At 44.5% G+C, this 16,070-nt stretch overlaps 1 protein-coding gene across 4 annotated transcripts in view; it reads left to right on the top strand.

The window, feature by feature from the left end:
- Positions 1-16,070, top strand: part of SULF1 (sulfatase 1) — a 174,755-nt gene that overhangs the window by 143,421 nt on the left and 15,264 nt on the right. For all 4 annotated transcript variants that reach the window (XM_046025949.1, XM_046025940.1, XM_046025958.1 and 1 more), the window contains 8 exons: positions 3,419-3,635; positions 5,838-6,084; positions 7,903-7,999; positions 8,530-8,624; positions 9,170-9,235; positions 10,126-10,298; positions 13,996-14,138; positions 14,233-14,356. In XM_046025949.1, coding sequence (XP_045881905.1) covers positions 3,419-3,635; positions 5,838-6,084; positions 7,903-7,999; positions 8,530-8,624; positions 9,170-9,235; positions 10,126-10,298; positions 13,996-14,138; positions 14,233-14,356 — 1,162 coding nt within the window. The remainder of the gene's footprint in view (positions 1-3,418; positions 3,636-5,837; positions 6,085-7,902; positions 8,000-8,529; positions 8,625-9,169; positions 9,236-10,125; positions 10,299-13,995; positions 14,139-14,232; positions 14,357-16,070) is intronic.

Genomic DNA, 16,070 nt, shown 5'->3' with positions numbered 1-16,070 from the left:
CTTGTTCGAAGGGCCCACAGTAGAGAAAATCATTGGCATTTTTCTCTGTAGCTCTTGTTTTATACAAGAATGTGTATAGGTTTATACATGTGGGTATATGTGTGTGTACATGTGGGTATATGTTTGTGTACGTATGCATCCATATACGCATGCCTATAGTATTTGCGGGTATATGCATGCATGTACGTATACATTAATATATGTGTGCGTATAGTATATGCGGGTATATGCATGCATGTACGTATACATTAATATACATATGCATATAGATATGCGGGTATATGCGTGTGTATACATTTGCATCCATATACGTATACCTATAGTCTAAGTGGGTATATGCGTGTGTACGTACACATCCATATATACATGCATATTTAATCTGTGAGATATATCATCCATGCCCGGGATGGTGCCAGATCTCAGGTTTGGTTAGATTCGTCTCTTCAGGAAAGAAACACCCCTTCCCTTCACCTCTGCCCCGTAGGACATTAGCGAGGAATTTGGCTAATGGGGAAATGCAGGTTGGATTCCAGATAGACCAAATCATTAAAAATTCTGCCTACACTTTCTGTTCTAGAGGAATCTACTTGTACCCTCAGCTCCTCGGGCCACAGAAAAAAAGTAGAATTTTTTTAATGCATCGTGACTATAAAACTAGGAGGGTTTTCACTGTAGTTACGTGTTTTAAAATTCAATGTTTATACTGAAATTGAAAAAAACTCGAGCCACAAAAGACACAAGACCATTATTTTTCAAGAATAAAGTTAACCATACTTTTCTGTCTGGTAGAAAATAGAGCACTCTTAAGCCGTTACGAGGCTGAGTCGTGGGTCCCCTGGCCACCGCTTCCGCTACTGTATGCATCAAGTAGCAAACTCTTAGCTTTGGGATGCTTGAGTTAGAGATTACCCAGATTGATGGACAAGTCCTCAACCATCTGGATTTAGGACAAATACAGATCTAGAATGACACTCAAGCACCACCGATTCCCAGTTTTTCTGGAGTTTTGAAAGCTTGTGGATTATTCTGCTGACACTTCCGTCAGCAGAAATTCTATAGGGCATATAGTCCCTTCTCCATGGAGCTGTGTATCAGTTTCTGAGAACTTTTTTTTTTTTTCTGAGAACTATTTTTGAGAATTTCACGGCACCTCCTCCCAGCTCATGGGATGTGTCTAGAAGGGCTACAAACCCAGGCTTGAAAACCACTGGTCTCCACGTTGAATGACAGAACCCTGCCGCAGGCCACACACAGCTTTGTGCTCAACCTTTATAAACACTAAGTTCCCTCACTTGTCAGCTAACTGTGGAGAGAAAATAAGGAAAACTGGTTACTCTTACAGAAAGCACATAGTCCTGCCTGTAGAGACAAGCCGGTAGTGTTCCTCTGTTGCAGCTGGAGTCGTCTTCTGACCCAATTACATCAGTACCTTTCTAGACACAACTTCCTTTGCATACCCACGCCCCAACATGCATACGCCCCTTCAAAGACTCATCCTTCTGAGCTGCTTAGACCCACAAATACCTCTTTTGCCACTGCCATGGGTCCCAGCTGCAGAAAGTTCCAGGGACCAGATGCAAATCGAAGTTAGTTGTTTTTAACCCCAACTGCACATTGGATTCACCAGGAGAGCTTTGGAAACTCCCAGTGCCCAGCCAAGTGTGAGAACCACTGAGCTCACATAACTCCCCAGCGCCTAATCAACTTGACTTTGCTTTTTTTTTTTTTTTTTCCAGTTAAATCGTCTCTTAGTGGGTCCTCGACTATTCTTGTCTGTGTTGCCTTTTCATGGCTTTGTGAATAGAGTTAGTCACCTTGTCTCTTGAACCTGCTTCTCTGGATGGAGGGAATGGACATTGAGGATATGCTGGTCAAGCCACAAAAGAAGATTGTCTTCTGATGTGGCTGGAAATGACCAAAAGCAGTAGCACCAAGAGGGTATGGGAGTAAAGCAAGATCACAGCACAAGCCCTATAAACCAGGGATTTGGGAACTCTGTGGTAGAAACGCAGGCGGCTCTGATAATTCAACACTTACGGAGGGCACATGGCTCCAGTAAGAGAAAGTAAGCCAAGACTACACCTCGCTCCACTGTGAGTGGTTGAATCCCATTTTATACACAAGGGTCGTTTGCTCACCAGGACCTCTGAGACATTTGACTAAATTTTACCTTGTGTTAGGTCACTTGGAGATTAAAATATAATCCAAAGTATGGTACAGGTACAAGGCCGGGGTGGGGGGAGGGAGCTGCTGAGATCATTTTACGGTGGTACAAGGAAAACCATCTTTTATTGGATGATTTTTTTATTTATTGAAAATATGTAACTTGCACAACAAATGCATAATTTGACAGGTACTGTTGCTTTGGCCACTGATTAGAAATGTGTCCATTTAAGGAAAGGTATCAGTAATTGTGTACAGGTGATACTCTTATCCGGAACAAAAACCAGAGACAGAAGTTGGCTAACACTACGTGCTGGCATGGTCAACTTCAATTCAGGGTCAGTGTTCTTCCCAAACTACCATTTGAGGGAGCAAGTGGGGGGAAAAGAAAAAGAAAGAGGAAGGTTATTCAGTCTTTAAGTAAGATATGGAGGAGCCCATGAAATACCCCCTTGGTGAAATGCTCTTCTTGAGCATTTCGGCCAGATTGCTGTTCAGGAAGCATGGGCGGGAGGTGAATGGGGCACTGAAGCCCGATGCTGGGTCCTGTTGATCTAGAATTGAGCCTGCAGTGTCTGCAGTGGGTTTGGTAGAAGGCTCAAAGGAGAAAACCCTGGGCCAGCTCCCCCATGCCCGTCTCCTGGGAAGGTGAACGATGTGTCCTCCTTGGCAGCTCGCTCTGCAGGGTCTGTAGAAAGCAAAGAAGAGGCCCAGAGAAGACCTGACATGCTGGCTCATGCCATGTGAAAGCTGGTCCGCCTGCTCCGTGTAGACTCTGACTAAACTCACCTCTGTCTTCCTCATGCGCCACTCTTCCTTTCGAGGCAGAAACTCGGGGGCCTAGAACAAAGCAGCCAAGTGTGTTTCTGCAGAGAAAGAGGGGTCTGGCGAAAACAGCCCTGACAGCTGGGTTCTGTGGCTTGGCGAGTTAAGGGCTTTTACATGTTTCATTCAAGACTCTGTTTAGTCTGGATACAGGGGATTTATGTATCAATTTTTGGCTCTAGTGTCACGGAGGTGGTTCTGATTTCCAGCGATTTCGTTGTCATCCGCAGTTGCCTACAGTCAGAGAAAGAGCTAAGAGAACCGGGGTAGGGGGGTATGGACTGAATGGCAGGTTCAGTTAAAAGCTTGCCTTTCTTGCTCAGCTCTCCTTAAGGGGGTTTCTCATGCTGCCCCAAACGTAAGGCAGCCATCCTTAATCAGAAACACCTGGAGCGAGATGGGTAACCCGCTTTCACATTGGCTTTTGCAGAAGTGGCAGTGCATTGAGGACACATCTGGCAAGCTTCGAATTCACAAGTGTAAAGGATCTGGGGACCTGCTCACGGTCCAGCACAGCACGCGGAACCTCTACACTCGCGGCTTCCCGGACAAAGACAAAGAATGCAGCTGCGGAGAGTCCGGCTATCGTGGGGGCAGAAGCCAGAGGAAGAGTCAAAGGCAGTTCCTGAGAAACCAGGGGACCCCCAGTAAGCTTCGCGCGGGGACCCTCTCAGGGGAAGGCAGAGTGCTCTGCCAATGGACAGCAGGGAGAGAGGGGCTTGCTCCATCTACATTTGAAATCTTATCCAGGCATAGGTTTAGCGCCAAAAGCAAAGAATTGTTCTGTTTAGAAGAGCGAAGCTAAGTTGAAATCTGGGGTTTGTGGACATTTTAACTTAAGCATAGAATGAAAATATATTCAGTAAAAGTACTAGACACAAACTATACACACACCTAAAAGAGCTAAAAAGGGGTAACAGGTGTGGGGAGGAGCAGAGGGTATAGTTTAGGTCAGTTTTAGTTTACATGAATACCAATGTCCTGATTTGTCTGCCTTGAGCTGCTCTTAAAAAAAAAAAAGAAGGAAAATTAAAATTCAAGGTTTCATTGCTTATGGATTTAATAGGAAAAATATAAATACTTTTTTTAAAGGTACATCTGTTGTAGGACAGTATTTTTTTTTAAGTTCTGGTTGACTGGCAGGGTCAAACCAGTCAAATTCAGCATGAAAAGCACTGCCTAGCATTTTCTTTATAAAAATTCTATCAGGCAACTATGAAATTCCTGTCATTATACAGATGTGAAAACCCAGTCTGGCACCTTCCGTAAAAGAATGAGAGTCTAGTGCCATCTAGTGGCAGATTAGGAAAAGTGACTCGTTTCTGTGGCAATTCTTTTCTATACTGGTTTGGAAATGAGTAAAATACGTTTTCTGTGTTGTTGTTTTAAGTAGGCTGTACACACAACGTGGGGTTTGAACTCATGACCCCAAGATCAAGAGTCGTGTGCTGTACCGACTGAGACAGCCAGGTGTCCCCCACATTGTAAATTAGGAAATCAAATCAATCACTAGAACAATAGAGGCTCTAAGTGCTGGCTTTTTTATCCTGGACTCCACAGATGGATTTTAGGAGATCGTGAGCCTTCTAACATTTTATCCAAAATGATAAGTCTATTCTGTATATATGTGCACATTTTTCTGGATGTCCTTAACTTTCAACACATTCTTAAACGAATCCCTAACCCAAAGGCTAAGAATGATTGATTTAAGAGATCTTTTTTCCTCCCTAAGAGAAAATGCCACGTTTAATAATTTACACAAAGATATCAAACGGAAAGCCAGAAGGGACAGCCTCCACAGCAGTGACCACAAACACTGATTTTGTCCGACATTGAACACAGATGGAGATGCCTGGGGCCATTCTTTCAAACCATGTAGAATCTCACCTATTTGAGGTCAGGATTGCTTGTGAGCACACTCAGTGCCCTGCTGACTGTCACAGAGGCATTTCCTCCTCTGGAAACTGCCATCATGGCGGGATCCTGTGGCAAGTGCCATTCTGAGTCCATGGCCCGTGTGCTCTCTTCTTCCTATTTTAGCAGCAGGCTGGAGAAAGAGGGCCCCGTGAGTATGTCCCCTCGGAGCCAAAGTGCAGCTGGTAAGGAGGGGCCAAGGTTTATGCATTAAAGCCCGGGTCTAGCACACTATGAGCCTTGACCATGTCTACAGACCAGAAACCATGCTGGCCTACCCCTGGCATTGCCCTCCATCTGCCAGGTATTAAAAGTCAGCTGCCTGATAAAAGCATTTGCAAAATTTAATTTTTCTCTATTTTTTTGTGCAAATAGAAGGTGCCAAGAACATTTACCCTTTTGAAAAAGCAGCCCAGGTTGTGGAAAGACTATGGCCTTTAGAATCTGGTAGATTAGAGCCCTGGCTCCCACCGCTGTTAGCTCCATAACCTTGCAAAATGTAAGCAGCATTCAGAGCTTCAGTTTTCCCGTCCGTAAGAATCATCACACCAAATTTATAAGTCTTTCTGGCAATCTAATAGTTTTTTTTAATATAAGGATTTATTATAATAATACAGGTCTTCCAAGATTGTGGATTAGAGATAAATATGAACTGAATAATATATAGCAAAGGCCCAGTCAATGAGAGTCAGTATTATGATTAATACCATAATTGGGAATATAGATTTATGCAAACAAACTGCCTTAGCAGTTTACGTTGAAAACGCAGTATGGAAGTTCACAGCTTGCTGTGAGTGGAAGGGAACTTAGACGCACCCCCCCTCCACTGGCAGGACGAAAGGCTAAGGCCAGCGGAGTGTGCCATCCACCACACTGCTATGAAGCACCCAAGCCCAGACAAGAGCCCATGTTAATGTGTCTTCCCTTATTTCCAGAGTACAAGCCCAGATTTGTCCATACCCGGCAAACACGATCCTTGTCCGTCGAATTTGAAGGCGAAATATATGACATAAACCTGGAAGAAGAGGAATTGCAAGTGTTGCGACCCAGAAACATTGCCAAGCGCCACGATGAAGGCCACAGGGGGCCCGGAGGTCCCCAGGCTGCTGGTGACAGGGACACAATGCTGGCAGACAGAGACAATGCCCTGGGCCTGCCCACCACCGTCCGAGTGACTCACAAGTAGGAAGGCTTTTGGTGTTCCCGGGGGCTGAGTTCCCAGTCATCCTCCCCTCTCCATTATCACTGTTTTGCTTTTTTTAATTATTATTATTAAAGATTTTTACTTATTTGACAGAAAGAGAAATCACAAATAGGCAGAGAGAGAGAGGAAGCAGGCTCCCGGAGCAGAGATCCCAATGCGGGGCTCGATCCCAGGACCCTGAGACCATGACCTGAGTTGAAGGCAGAGGCTTAACCCACTGAGCCCCCCAGGCACCCCACTCTTTTGCTTCTTCATAAAAAGTGATATTGCTTGGCTGTGCAGGGTCCAGACATTGGCCCGCAGAACAACTGGAGTTTAAAGAACCAAGGGGGTGTCCAAACAGTCGTACATTTGGACACATGCTTTGGGTTCAGTTTTACGTGATCTGCTGGGAATTTAGCCAAAGCAGTTCTATCACATCTTAACTTAGCAGGCATGGAGCTCTGCCCTTGAACGGTTACCTTTGTGGGAGTCTAGGAAACAGATGGAAACCGAGACTGGCACTGTAGAGGCTCAGAGGAGCTGTACACTCATACCCCAAAGGAGGACTGAGAGTCCAGGAGAAGCTTCTGGAGAGGTGGAATGTGGTGGGAATGGAAGTAAGATGCAGAAACACCTAACTAACCAGGGCAGATCCCAGAGAGCAGGGAGGGCCTCGGGAGTCATGGAGACAGGGAAGGAGATGATTATCCCACAGCTGTAATGCACCACCTTGGTTCTCCATTTCCTTCCAGAATTGTTACTCTCGTGAGAGAGAAAAATTTTCTTTCTGAATTTAGTAGCCAGGGTTTTTTTCTCTCTCATTCTATCACTTTGGGGAGGCCCAGTATTACGAGCTCTGGCAGGATTTTTATCTTTGGGACTAGTCTTCCCGTGCCTGTGCAGTTGACCTTGAACAAGACAGGGATTGGGGACACAGACCCTCTCCCTATCCCACAGTTGAAAATCCACTTATAACTTTTAACTTCCCAGAAACTTAACTGCTAGTGGCTTATGGTTGACCAGAAGCCTTAACAATGACATAAACAGTCAATTAACACTTATTTCATATGTATCATATACTATATTCTTACAGTAGTGTAAGAGAAAACAGTCTTGTTAAGAAAATCATAAGGAAGAGGGAGGAGAAAATATGTTTATAGCTCTGGACTGTGTTCTTAAAAAACAAACAAACAAACAAACAAAAACTACCTGTAAGTGAACCTGTGCTGTTCCAGCCTGTGTCATTCCAAGGTCAACTCTAGTTGTTAGAATTACACGCCAGGAGATTCAGACCAGAATTTGTTTCTCTTTCAGTACCGATCGACCCCTTATCCCAATATTTCTCTGCCATAAGGGTATTTCTTTGCTTCAAACTGAATGGGGTACTTGAGGCAGGGTCTTTGTAACAAAATGAATAGGATAATAACCCTCTTCTAGCTCTGCATTTCTTCCTTCAGACAACTTGCTTCCATTGTAACTGTGGAGACCTCCATGTTTCCTACGTAGTTGACAAGGCTTTCAAATCTGGAGTTTTCCGGTGGTTGCTGTTCTTGCGGACATGAACATTGAACGTTGCTGTAAAAGGGGATCTCAGTAAGGGTCTCTCTCTGACACCATCCTTTCCCTGCCTGGGTGTCCAGGAGACATTCCCACATATCCTTGCCTATGGCTCAGCTTCAAACTACTGCTTGCCTCCAAATTAAGAGTTTAGAAGACAATGTTGTTCCCTTTGCTATTTCTAATAGTTTTTTTTTTTTTAAGCAGATTAGCTTATAAACCTATTTCTAATGTTTTGGGTTTGTTTGTTTTTGCAGGTGTTTTATTCTCCCAAATGATACAATCCACTGTGAGAGAGAACTGTATCAATCAGCCAGAGCCTGGAAGGACCACAAGGCGTACATTGATAAAGAGGTTAGCCACGGCTGTGTGATTGGAAGGTGTAGTCCAAAGGCAAACCCGGCTCGCCAGCTCCATGGCGGCTGGGGGGGCTCAATGTGTGTCCACTTCATTTATTGTATTTACTATTTTTTTTTACAATGACAACTACGTGAAAAATACCGTAGCAAAGTGTATATCTTTCCCTGGGGATGTAGTGATCATCCTGTCTGAAAACAAAATAGGGTGTGAGAAAACGGTGGGGATTGGCTCGAGGACCTGTTGAAATCTCCTGGAGGAAATGATCCGGTCGAAAGCAAGGCATCTGCTGATGTTTGTCTCAGCGGGAACATCAGCAGGACGACCAGAAGATCATCTGGTCGTGATCATCATGACCAGTGGGAACATCGTGGTAGATATACTCTGTGCCCAGTTTGTTTCGAAGTTAGTTATTATCTCAGGGGATAGCTGGAATTATGGAACACAAAAAACGAGGTAAAAAGAGGGGCACTCGGCACAGGAAATCCTCATCTTCAGATGTCCTTGTTCAAATACGTGTCTTCCAGATTGAAGCCTTGCAAGACAAAATTAAGAATTTAAGAGAAGTGAGAGGACACTTAAAAAGGAGAAAACCGGAGGAATGTGCCTGTAGTAAACAGAGGTGAGTGTGGCCCCCTGGTGGTCTTGCTTCCAAACTCGTGTTTCCACAAGCTCCAGGGATAAGAACTGGGCTTGTTTCCCTCTTGTGCCAGTTAAGAAAGCTTAGTAAATTGAATTTGTTACCATGTACTGTAATGACCTAAACTCTTTAGGTTAAGTGAAATATGTCATAAACCTAAGCCAAAGGTTAAAAAAGTCTCATTAAGCTAACATCATTCAAATAACCACTTTCTTTCCCTTCTGTTTCTTTTTGATGTTGTTGTTGTTTTCTCTGTTTTTAAGGGGCCCCTGGGTGGCTCATTTGGTTGAGCAATTGTCTTCTGCTCAGATCATGATCCCAGGGTCTCAGGATAGAGCCCCATGCTGGGCTTCTTGCTCAGCAGGGAGCCTGACTCTCTCTCTGCCCCTCCCTCCTGCTCAGCTCTCGCTCTCACTCTCTCTCTTTCAAGTAAATAAGTAAATAAATTCTTTAAAAGTAAAATAAAATGAACTGTCTGATCGAATGTGAGACTACGAAGATTCACTTTTCAATCTTCTTGCCTGTAGCTACTATAATAAAGAGAAAGGTGTAAAAAAGCAAGAGAAGGTGAAGAGTCATCTCCACCCATTCAAGTAAGTGAGTCTCTGTTTTCCGCATTTGCTGGGAATGGAGGACTGTCCACTGGGCACTTCTGAAACATAGTAGGGACCCCTATGTTCTACATCGTGCTGCTTGCAAGCAAGCGGATTTAGCCAGGAGGGCACAGAGCCCAAGAAGTTGAAAACAAAGCCCATACCTTGCCAAGAGACCACAGGGATGCTTTTGGAATCCTTTGAGGGGGAACCACAGGGAGTTCTGCTCTAATTCTGAGTGTGTTTTCCATCTGTCTGTGGGCTGGTACCTGGATTTTATTCTATGCACTGCTTTCTCTGGACAGTGATTGGGAAATGGAACCATCTTGAATAGGATGGTGCGTTCCATAGAGTAGTCTGCAATCGTGCTGAATTCTGAACGTTGGGAGAAATACACATTTTTTTAAATAACAGTAAAATTTGCACGTGAAGGGGCTTTAGGATTGAGCCTCAACAAAAGTTGAGTGCTTTATGGAAAAAAACAAAAAAAGCAAAATAATAGCAAAAGGAAGTTCTTTCCAAGCCATCTAATCCCACTAACCATGGACTTTATGGCCAATGAGTCCCAAGACCCCACGGAGTTAAGCCATTTGTCCAAATGCTGTGGCTAGCGGGGTCCATGGATTCACGCTGATCTTCCATTCCACCAGTGTTTCCATGTAAATAAGAAAGAAAACGTTGATCCTTTCAAGCTCAGTAAAATTCTAAGAGAGTTGTCACTTAACGAGTTTGTCTTCACTCTTGCCTATTATAGTTCAAGGTCCTCTGTGAAAAAGAAAAGTCATCCATTATTGTGTGTCTGCCTCTTTGTGTGAGGTTCGTAAGGACGATAATATTTTTAGTTGGGAAAGCGCTTTCTGATCCTGAACGCATCCCTTCTACTGGAACAGGGAAGCTGCTCAGGAAGTAGACAGCAAACTGCAGCTTTTCAAGGAGAACCGCAGGAGGAAGAAGGAGAGGAAGGAGAAGAAACGCCAGAGGAAGGGGGAGGAATGCAGCCTGCCGGGCCTCACCTGCTTCACCCATGACAACAACCACTGGCAGACGGCCCCATTCTGGAACTGTAAGTGTTGTGTGGTTTTGATTTCAGGTTTTTTTGGTTTTGGGTTTTTGGTTTTTAGAAATATATTCCCCAGTTTTGTGGCACCTGGGCGGCTTCGTTGGTTAAATGTCGACTCTTGGTTTTGGCTCAGGTCGTGAGATCGAGCCCCACATGGAGCTCCTCACTCAGCATGGAGTCTGCTCATGACTCTCCCTCTCTCTCTGCCCCTCCCCCCCCCACTCGTGCTCTCTAAATAAATACATAAAAACTTTTAAAAAGTCATTCTTGAGGTGCCTGGGTGACTCAGTGGGTTAAACCTCTGCCTTCAGCTCAGGTCATGATCTCAGGGTCCTGGGATCGAGCCCCGCATCGAGCTCTCTGCTTGGCGGGGAGCCTGCTTCCTTCTTTCTCTGCCTACTTGTGATCTCTCTCTCCCTCTCTGTCAAATAAATATATAAGATCTTTAAAAAAAGAAAAAAAAGTCATTCTTTTCCCCAGTTTTATTGAGCTATAATTGACACACAGAACCTTCCAAGTTTAAGGTGTATGGTATAATGACCTGACTTCTGTGTATTGCCACACGATGACCGCGGTAAGCTCAGTTCACATCCGTCACCCCATCTGAGTTGCTGCTAACTGCCGCCGTGCGGAGAGACACCAACTCACACGACAGTTACTAAGACGAGGGCTTCAGCAGCGTGAAACCAGGGATCTAGAATGATTCAAGAGGAGACCATCGTATTATTTTCTGTTCTGGCAAGTAGAATGATCTTGCCGAAAATTACTATTTTCTTTGGAAATCAGTTTCCATATTTTATTTGAAAATACCATGCTCGCCCTGGGTGTGTCTCCTGATGGTGTTGTTTCACATACTGCCCACCTCCAGGCAGAGTTCCTACCCAGTAAGGCTGGGTTTTGTCATTTCTGTTACCAAATAGCTAAGTGGACAGACAGTCTTGCCTTGAATACATTTTATTTCTGCTTTATTTCATGTCATGTTCTAAATGTAATAAAAGAAAGGGAAAACCCAATGCAGGGTCTGTATTTGAAATCTCAGTCCTCTTTAGTGCCTAGCACTATGCCCACAGAAGAACAGGGACTTTACAAAATATATGGTTTTACACGGAATTGCCAATGATATGAATAATAACAATATGCACCTTTTTTTTTTTTTTGGAGAGAAAGCACACAAGTAGGGGTGGGGAGTAGGGGGGCAGAGGGAGAGGAAGAGAGAGAATCTTAAACAGGTTCCACACCCAACGCAGAGCCAATGCGGGACTCAATCTCACTACCCTGAGATCTTGACCTGAGCCAAAATCAAGAGCTGGACACTTAGCCAACTAAGTCACTCAGGTGCCCCAGCGACTGTAAACTTTTAAAATTCACACTTACATGTGCTTTAGTGGCCTATGCACAGTATTGACAGAGGTCATCTAGAAATAGTGCCCTAAATTTTTGTGACACATCATCTGATTGAAGGCTTACCATCCCAGGGAGTAGCTAACACTGCAGACCTTCTCATTGGAAAGAGCCCAGGAGACCACCTGGGTCAGTGTTTCTCAAAGTGGGATTTGGAGACCCCAGGAACCCAAGACTATTCTTGGGGATTTCGGTCCTTTCTCTGAGGACTTTTGTTTTATCTTTCCATTTTGATGTTTTTGATTTCAGTGTCTAAGTTTGCGTTTTCATTTCCAGCCACATTGAGGCCAAGTGAAGTCTTAAACTCATAGCATTTAATGTTTAATCTCGTTCCCTAAACTGGGGCATGATGATCTCTGAGAGTCATTCAGGTTGCAGGGGTCCGTTCTCCACCAAGATCAAGACTGGGGCACCGGAGACACAGCAGCCTGAAAAATCGTTTCTGCGGGGCAAGGATGAATAGACGGAGCAATGAGGACATTAGGGCATTTCAGGCAGAGAAACTACTCTGTGTGATACAAGACTAGTGGGTACACGGCGTTATACATTTGTCAAAGCCCATAGAACACACAACACCAAGAGTGAACTCTAATGTAGACTATGGACTTTGGGCGATGACATGTCAATGTCAGTTCATCAGCTGTCACAGATGACCACTGTTGTGAGGGATGTTGCTGGTGGGGAAGGTTGGGCGTCGTGATGATGGGGTTCTCTCCAGGAATTCTCTGTGCCTTCTGCTCAGTTTTGTTGTGAACCTTTTTATGCCCTAAAAAGTCTATTAAAATAAAATTGGAGAAAAAATCATTTCTCATTTGTTGTTTAAAACCTCTTTTTCAGCTTGAGGGGATAGTGTGTTTAATATTGGATGCTGGGGGGGGGCACCTGAGTGGCTCAATTGGTTAAGCATCTGCCTTCAGTTCAAGTTGTGATCCCAGAGTCCTGGGATGGAGCCCCAGGTCACACTCTCTGCTCAGCAGGAAGTCTGCTTCTCCCTCTCTCTTTCTCAAATAAATAAAATCTTAAAAAAAAAAAAAAATACTGGATGGGGGTTAAGTAGTATGTAGTCGTAGGAGTATCCCCTCTAGGGACACCTACGTGGCTCAGTCAGTTAACCATCTGCCTTTAACTCAGGTCATGATCCCAGTGTCCTGGTATAGAGTCCCTCACCGCTATCCCTGCTCATCAAGGAGTCTGCTTCTCCCTCTGACCCTCCCCCCTCTCATGCTCACTCTCGCCCTCAAATAAATAAATAAATCTTAAAAAAAAAAAGAGATTAAATGAGTTAATACATGCAAAGTACATAATGGACAGTGAATGCTCATTAAGTGTACCTATCCCAATTGTTTTTAAAAAATATTTGCTGGACAGCACATTTTTAAAAATGCAATTATCATTGCAAGAAAGGTCAACAAATTTGGAAACTGCCTTTCTATAAAAGAAGACCAGGTAGTTTCTTTTATTTTGTTTTAATTTGACATCAGTTTTGTATACTTTCCACCAGTTAACCAATGAACCTCTGCGTGGTACGAAACGTGTTCATAGTTATAGCCCATTTCATGTTAAAAATTGTTGGGGCACCTGGGTGGCGCAGTTAGTTAAGCACCCCACTCTTGGTTTCAGCTCAGGTCATGATCTCAGGGTCATGAGACTGAGGCCCAAGTCGGGGTCTGCACTGAGCTGGGAGTCTACTTGAGATTCTCTCTCTCTCTCTCTCTCTCCCTCTGCCCCTCCCCCATGCATGCATGCATGTGTGCTCTCTCAAATAAATAAATCTTTAAAAAACAAAACAAAACGGTTGTCTACAATGATCAAAATAATCCCCTTTCTGCGTACCATTTGTGAGTGTGACCATGACGCAGAGAACAAGCAAGGGCACAAGGTCCATCTCTGTACTATGTAACTATTTTTTTCCTTTTTTAAGAAAAGATAAAAATAACCAGTAATACAAGTTCTGATCATTTCCTTCCCATTCTCCACTCGCTCACCCTTATTTCAGAAACCACTGCCTGATGGTGGGGGCAAATGAACGGGCCGAAAACTTCATGTTGGCCTGAAGTCTGTATTCACGATCATAGATGGCCACTGTTTTCCCCATTCTCCACCTGTCCCCACGGCAAATTGTTTAAGGAGGCGGAAAGTATAATTTTTTTAACATCCTACCTCATAGTAGTTACAAGACAGAAAATGTGCCCCTTTGCAGTATAAAGAGAAGGAAATGTTAGAATGGCTAGCCTGCCTCCATTTTCATTGTTGTTGTTGTTTCATTCTTTTCATTTCGCTGTTCTGTGTTTACCAACAGTGGGATCGTTCTGTGCCTGCACGAGTTCTAACAACAACACCTACTGGTGTTTGCGGACTGTCAACGAGACGCATAATTTTCTTTTCTGTGAGTTTGCCACTGGCTTTTTGGAGTATTTTGATATGAATACAGATCCTTATCAGGTAAGTCAGTATGTTTTCGTGGGATGACAGCTGTTGACAGTGAACTAGCCAGAACCTGAGCTTACCCCTCCCGTCCTGGCCTCTTCGTCCGCAGCTCACCAACACCGTGCACACGGTGGAGCGGGGTATTTTGAATCAGCTGCACGTACAACTCATGGAGCTCAGGAGCTGTCAAGGGTACAAGCAGTGCAACCCAAGACCAAAGGTCCCGGAAGTTGGTAAGTGGGGAATTAGGGGTTTTTTTCCCTGTATTTTCTGGGAAATTCTTTGTGTTGTCGGGTTTTCTGCCTGTGAAGTGTCTCCAGGCATAGACGCAGAGAGTCTGGGATACTTACATGGGAGGCTTGCCAGGCAATTCCGAATATAATGTGTTCTCTAAGTTTACCTCTAAGAGCATTAATGAAAAAGCTAACGTGCCCAAAGATTGGGTGAGCGTTTCATTCTAGTTTCTCGCACATGTCAGTTCTCCTAGTGAACCTTCCTGAACAAAGCATCCGCTGGGGCAGGTGGCATGAAAGCCTGGGGGATTTATCTGTTCTTGCTGTCAACAGGCATAATACACACTCAAGGCAAACTGGGATATCCTCAAATTTTTAGGTGAATTTGGACGGAAACACCCAGTGCCCTGTTTCTGCTTATCCCACAGCTGGGAGCTGCCCCAGGGGAATCCCTGCCTGGGACACAGGGAATTAGATTTCTTTTCCCAGGATTTTCCCTCTGAAACTAGAGATACTTGAGTAATGCACTGTCTGGGTCTCTAACAGTGTTGGAGGGCCCATACGGAATCAGCCAGATGTCCCCTCTCTGGGCTGCTGTGTTAAACTTACTTATCACTTTGTTTCATAGAGCTGCAGATCTTTTCAGTCTGTCCCGCCCTTTCCTAGTTGATGGGAATACTGATTTCCTCGTAATTCCGTAATTCCGGTAGAACTATAAATTCCAGCAGTCCACAGAAGGAAGGAGAAGGAGCTGGCACTGGCAGGAGCATGCGTGTCTGTAGGGCCCGCCAACCCCAAAAGAGCAAAGTGCAGGGTGCCCAGGCAGTGGGGAACACTTTGCAGGAACCCCTTGTACGCAACAGCCAGTCCTGGGTCATGTGACCGGAAAGGAGGGAGTGCCCATCCCCAAAGGATCAATGTCCGCCACCGGTCATTTCCACCATTGTAGGGTCCTGAGGCTTTCAAGCTTTGAAGGTCCCTTAGGAAATTATAAATCCTGTGAGAGGGTCACCTCACAGCCACCAGCCAATCCTTCTTCATTAGCAGCTTACTCAGATGAATGGCCAGCAGAAAAGTCCAATCCCGATTTGCAAAAGAGGTCTTTTGGTCACGACCCCACTCAGCTCAAATCTTTCCAGATATCCTTACTTCTCTGTTTGAGCTTTTCCTTATACCATAGCCCTCCATACACCAAGAAGAGGAGAGGGGGAAGAAAAGCCCAATGAGGCCTAGAAATTAAAGCAGTTATTAGAAGCATTAGAAATATGACACCCAGACATTTCTCCCCCAAAAGACCTAGCTTTCTTACAGGTGGTGACGTAACTGCCCAGAGAAGTCTGACAGTCCCTTGATGGGATGACACACCTGGGGGGAGCCTATGATTGCTGTTTGACCCAAAGTAGTCCTCTCCACCTTCCAGACATTTCCTCAGGGAGATGACCATTGGCCCTTTTTTTTTTTTCCAGTGTTTTGTCTCAAAATAACCAACATTTTACTAAGACTGGAAGGACTTCTCTTCCTGCTCTTAAATGGGCTCTCTTCCCTTCCCATTGCACTCATGTCTCAAACGAACTCCTCTGCATTTTTATCTCAGACCATTTTATTTATAGCCCTCAACCCTCATTTTGAACCCGTCTACTAGAAAAGTCCTGTGGGACTCCAGCCCTGTCTGCATTTAACACAATCTGTTTCTTTCTAGGATTTAGATGTTGTG

The sequence above is a fragment of the Meles meles genome, chromosome 1 (assembly GCF_922984935.1).
Source record: "Meles meles chromosome 1, mMelMel3.1 paternal haplotype, whole genome shotgun sequence".
Classification (NCBI taxonomy): domain Eukaryota; kingdom Metazoa; phylum Chordata; class Mammalia; order Carnivora; family Mustelidae; genus Meles; species Meles meles.
Note: the sequence above shows the minus strand (reverse complement) of the source record. Positions and strands in the feature narration are given on the sequence as shown.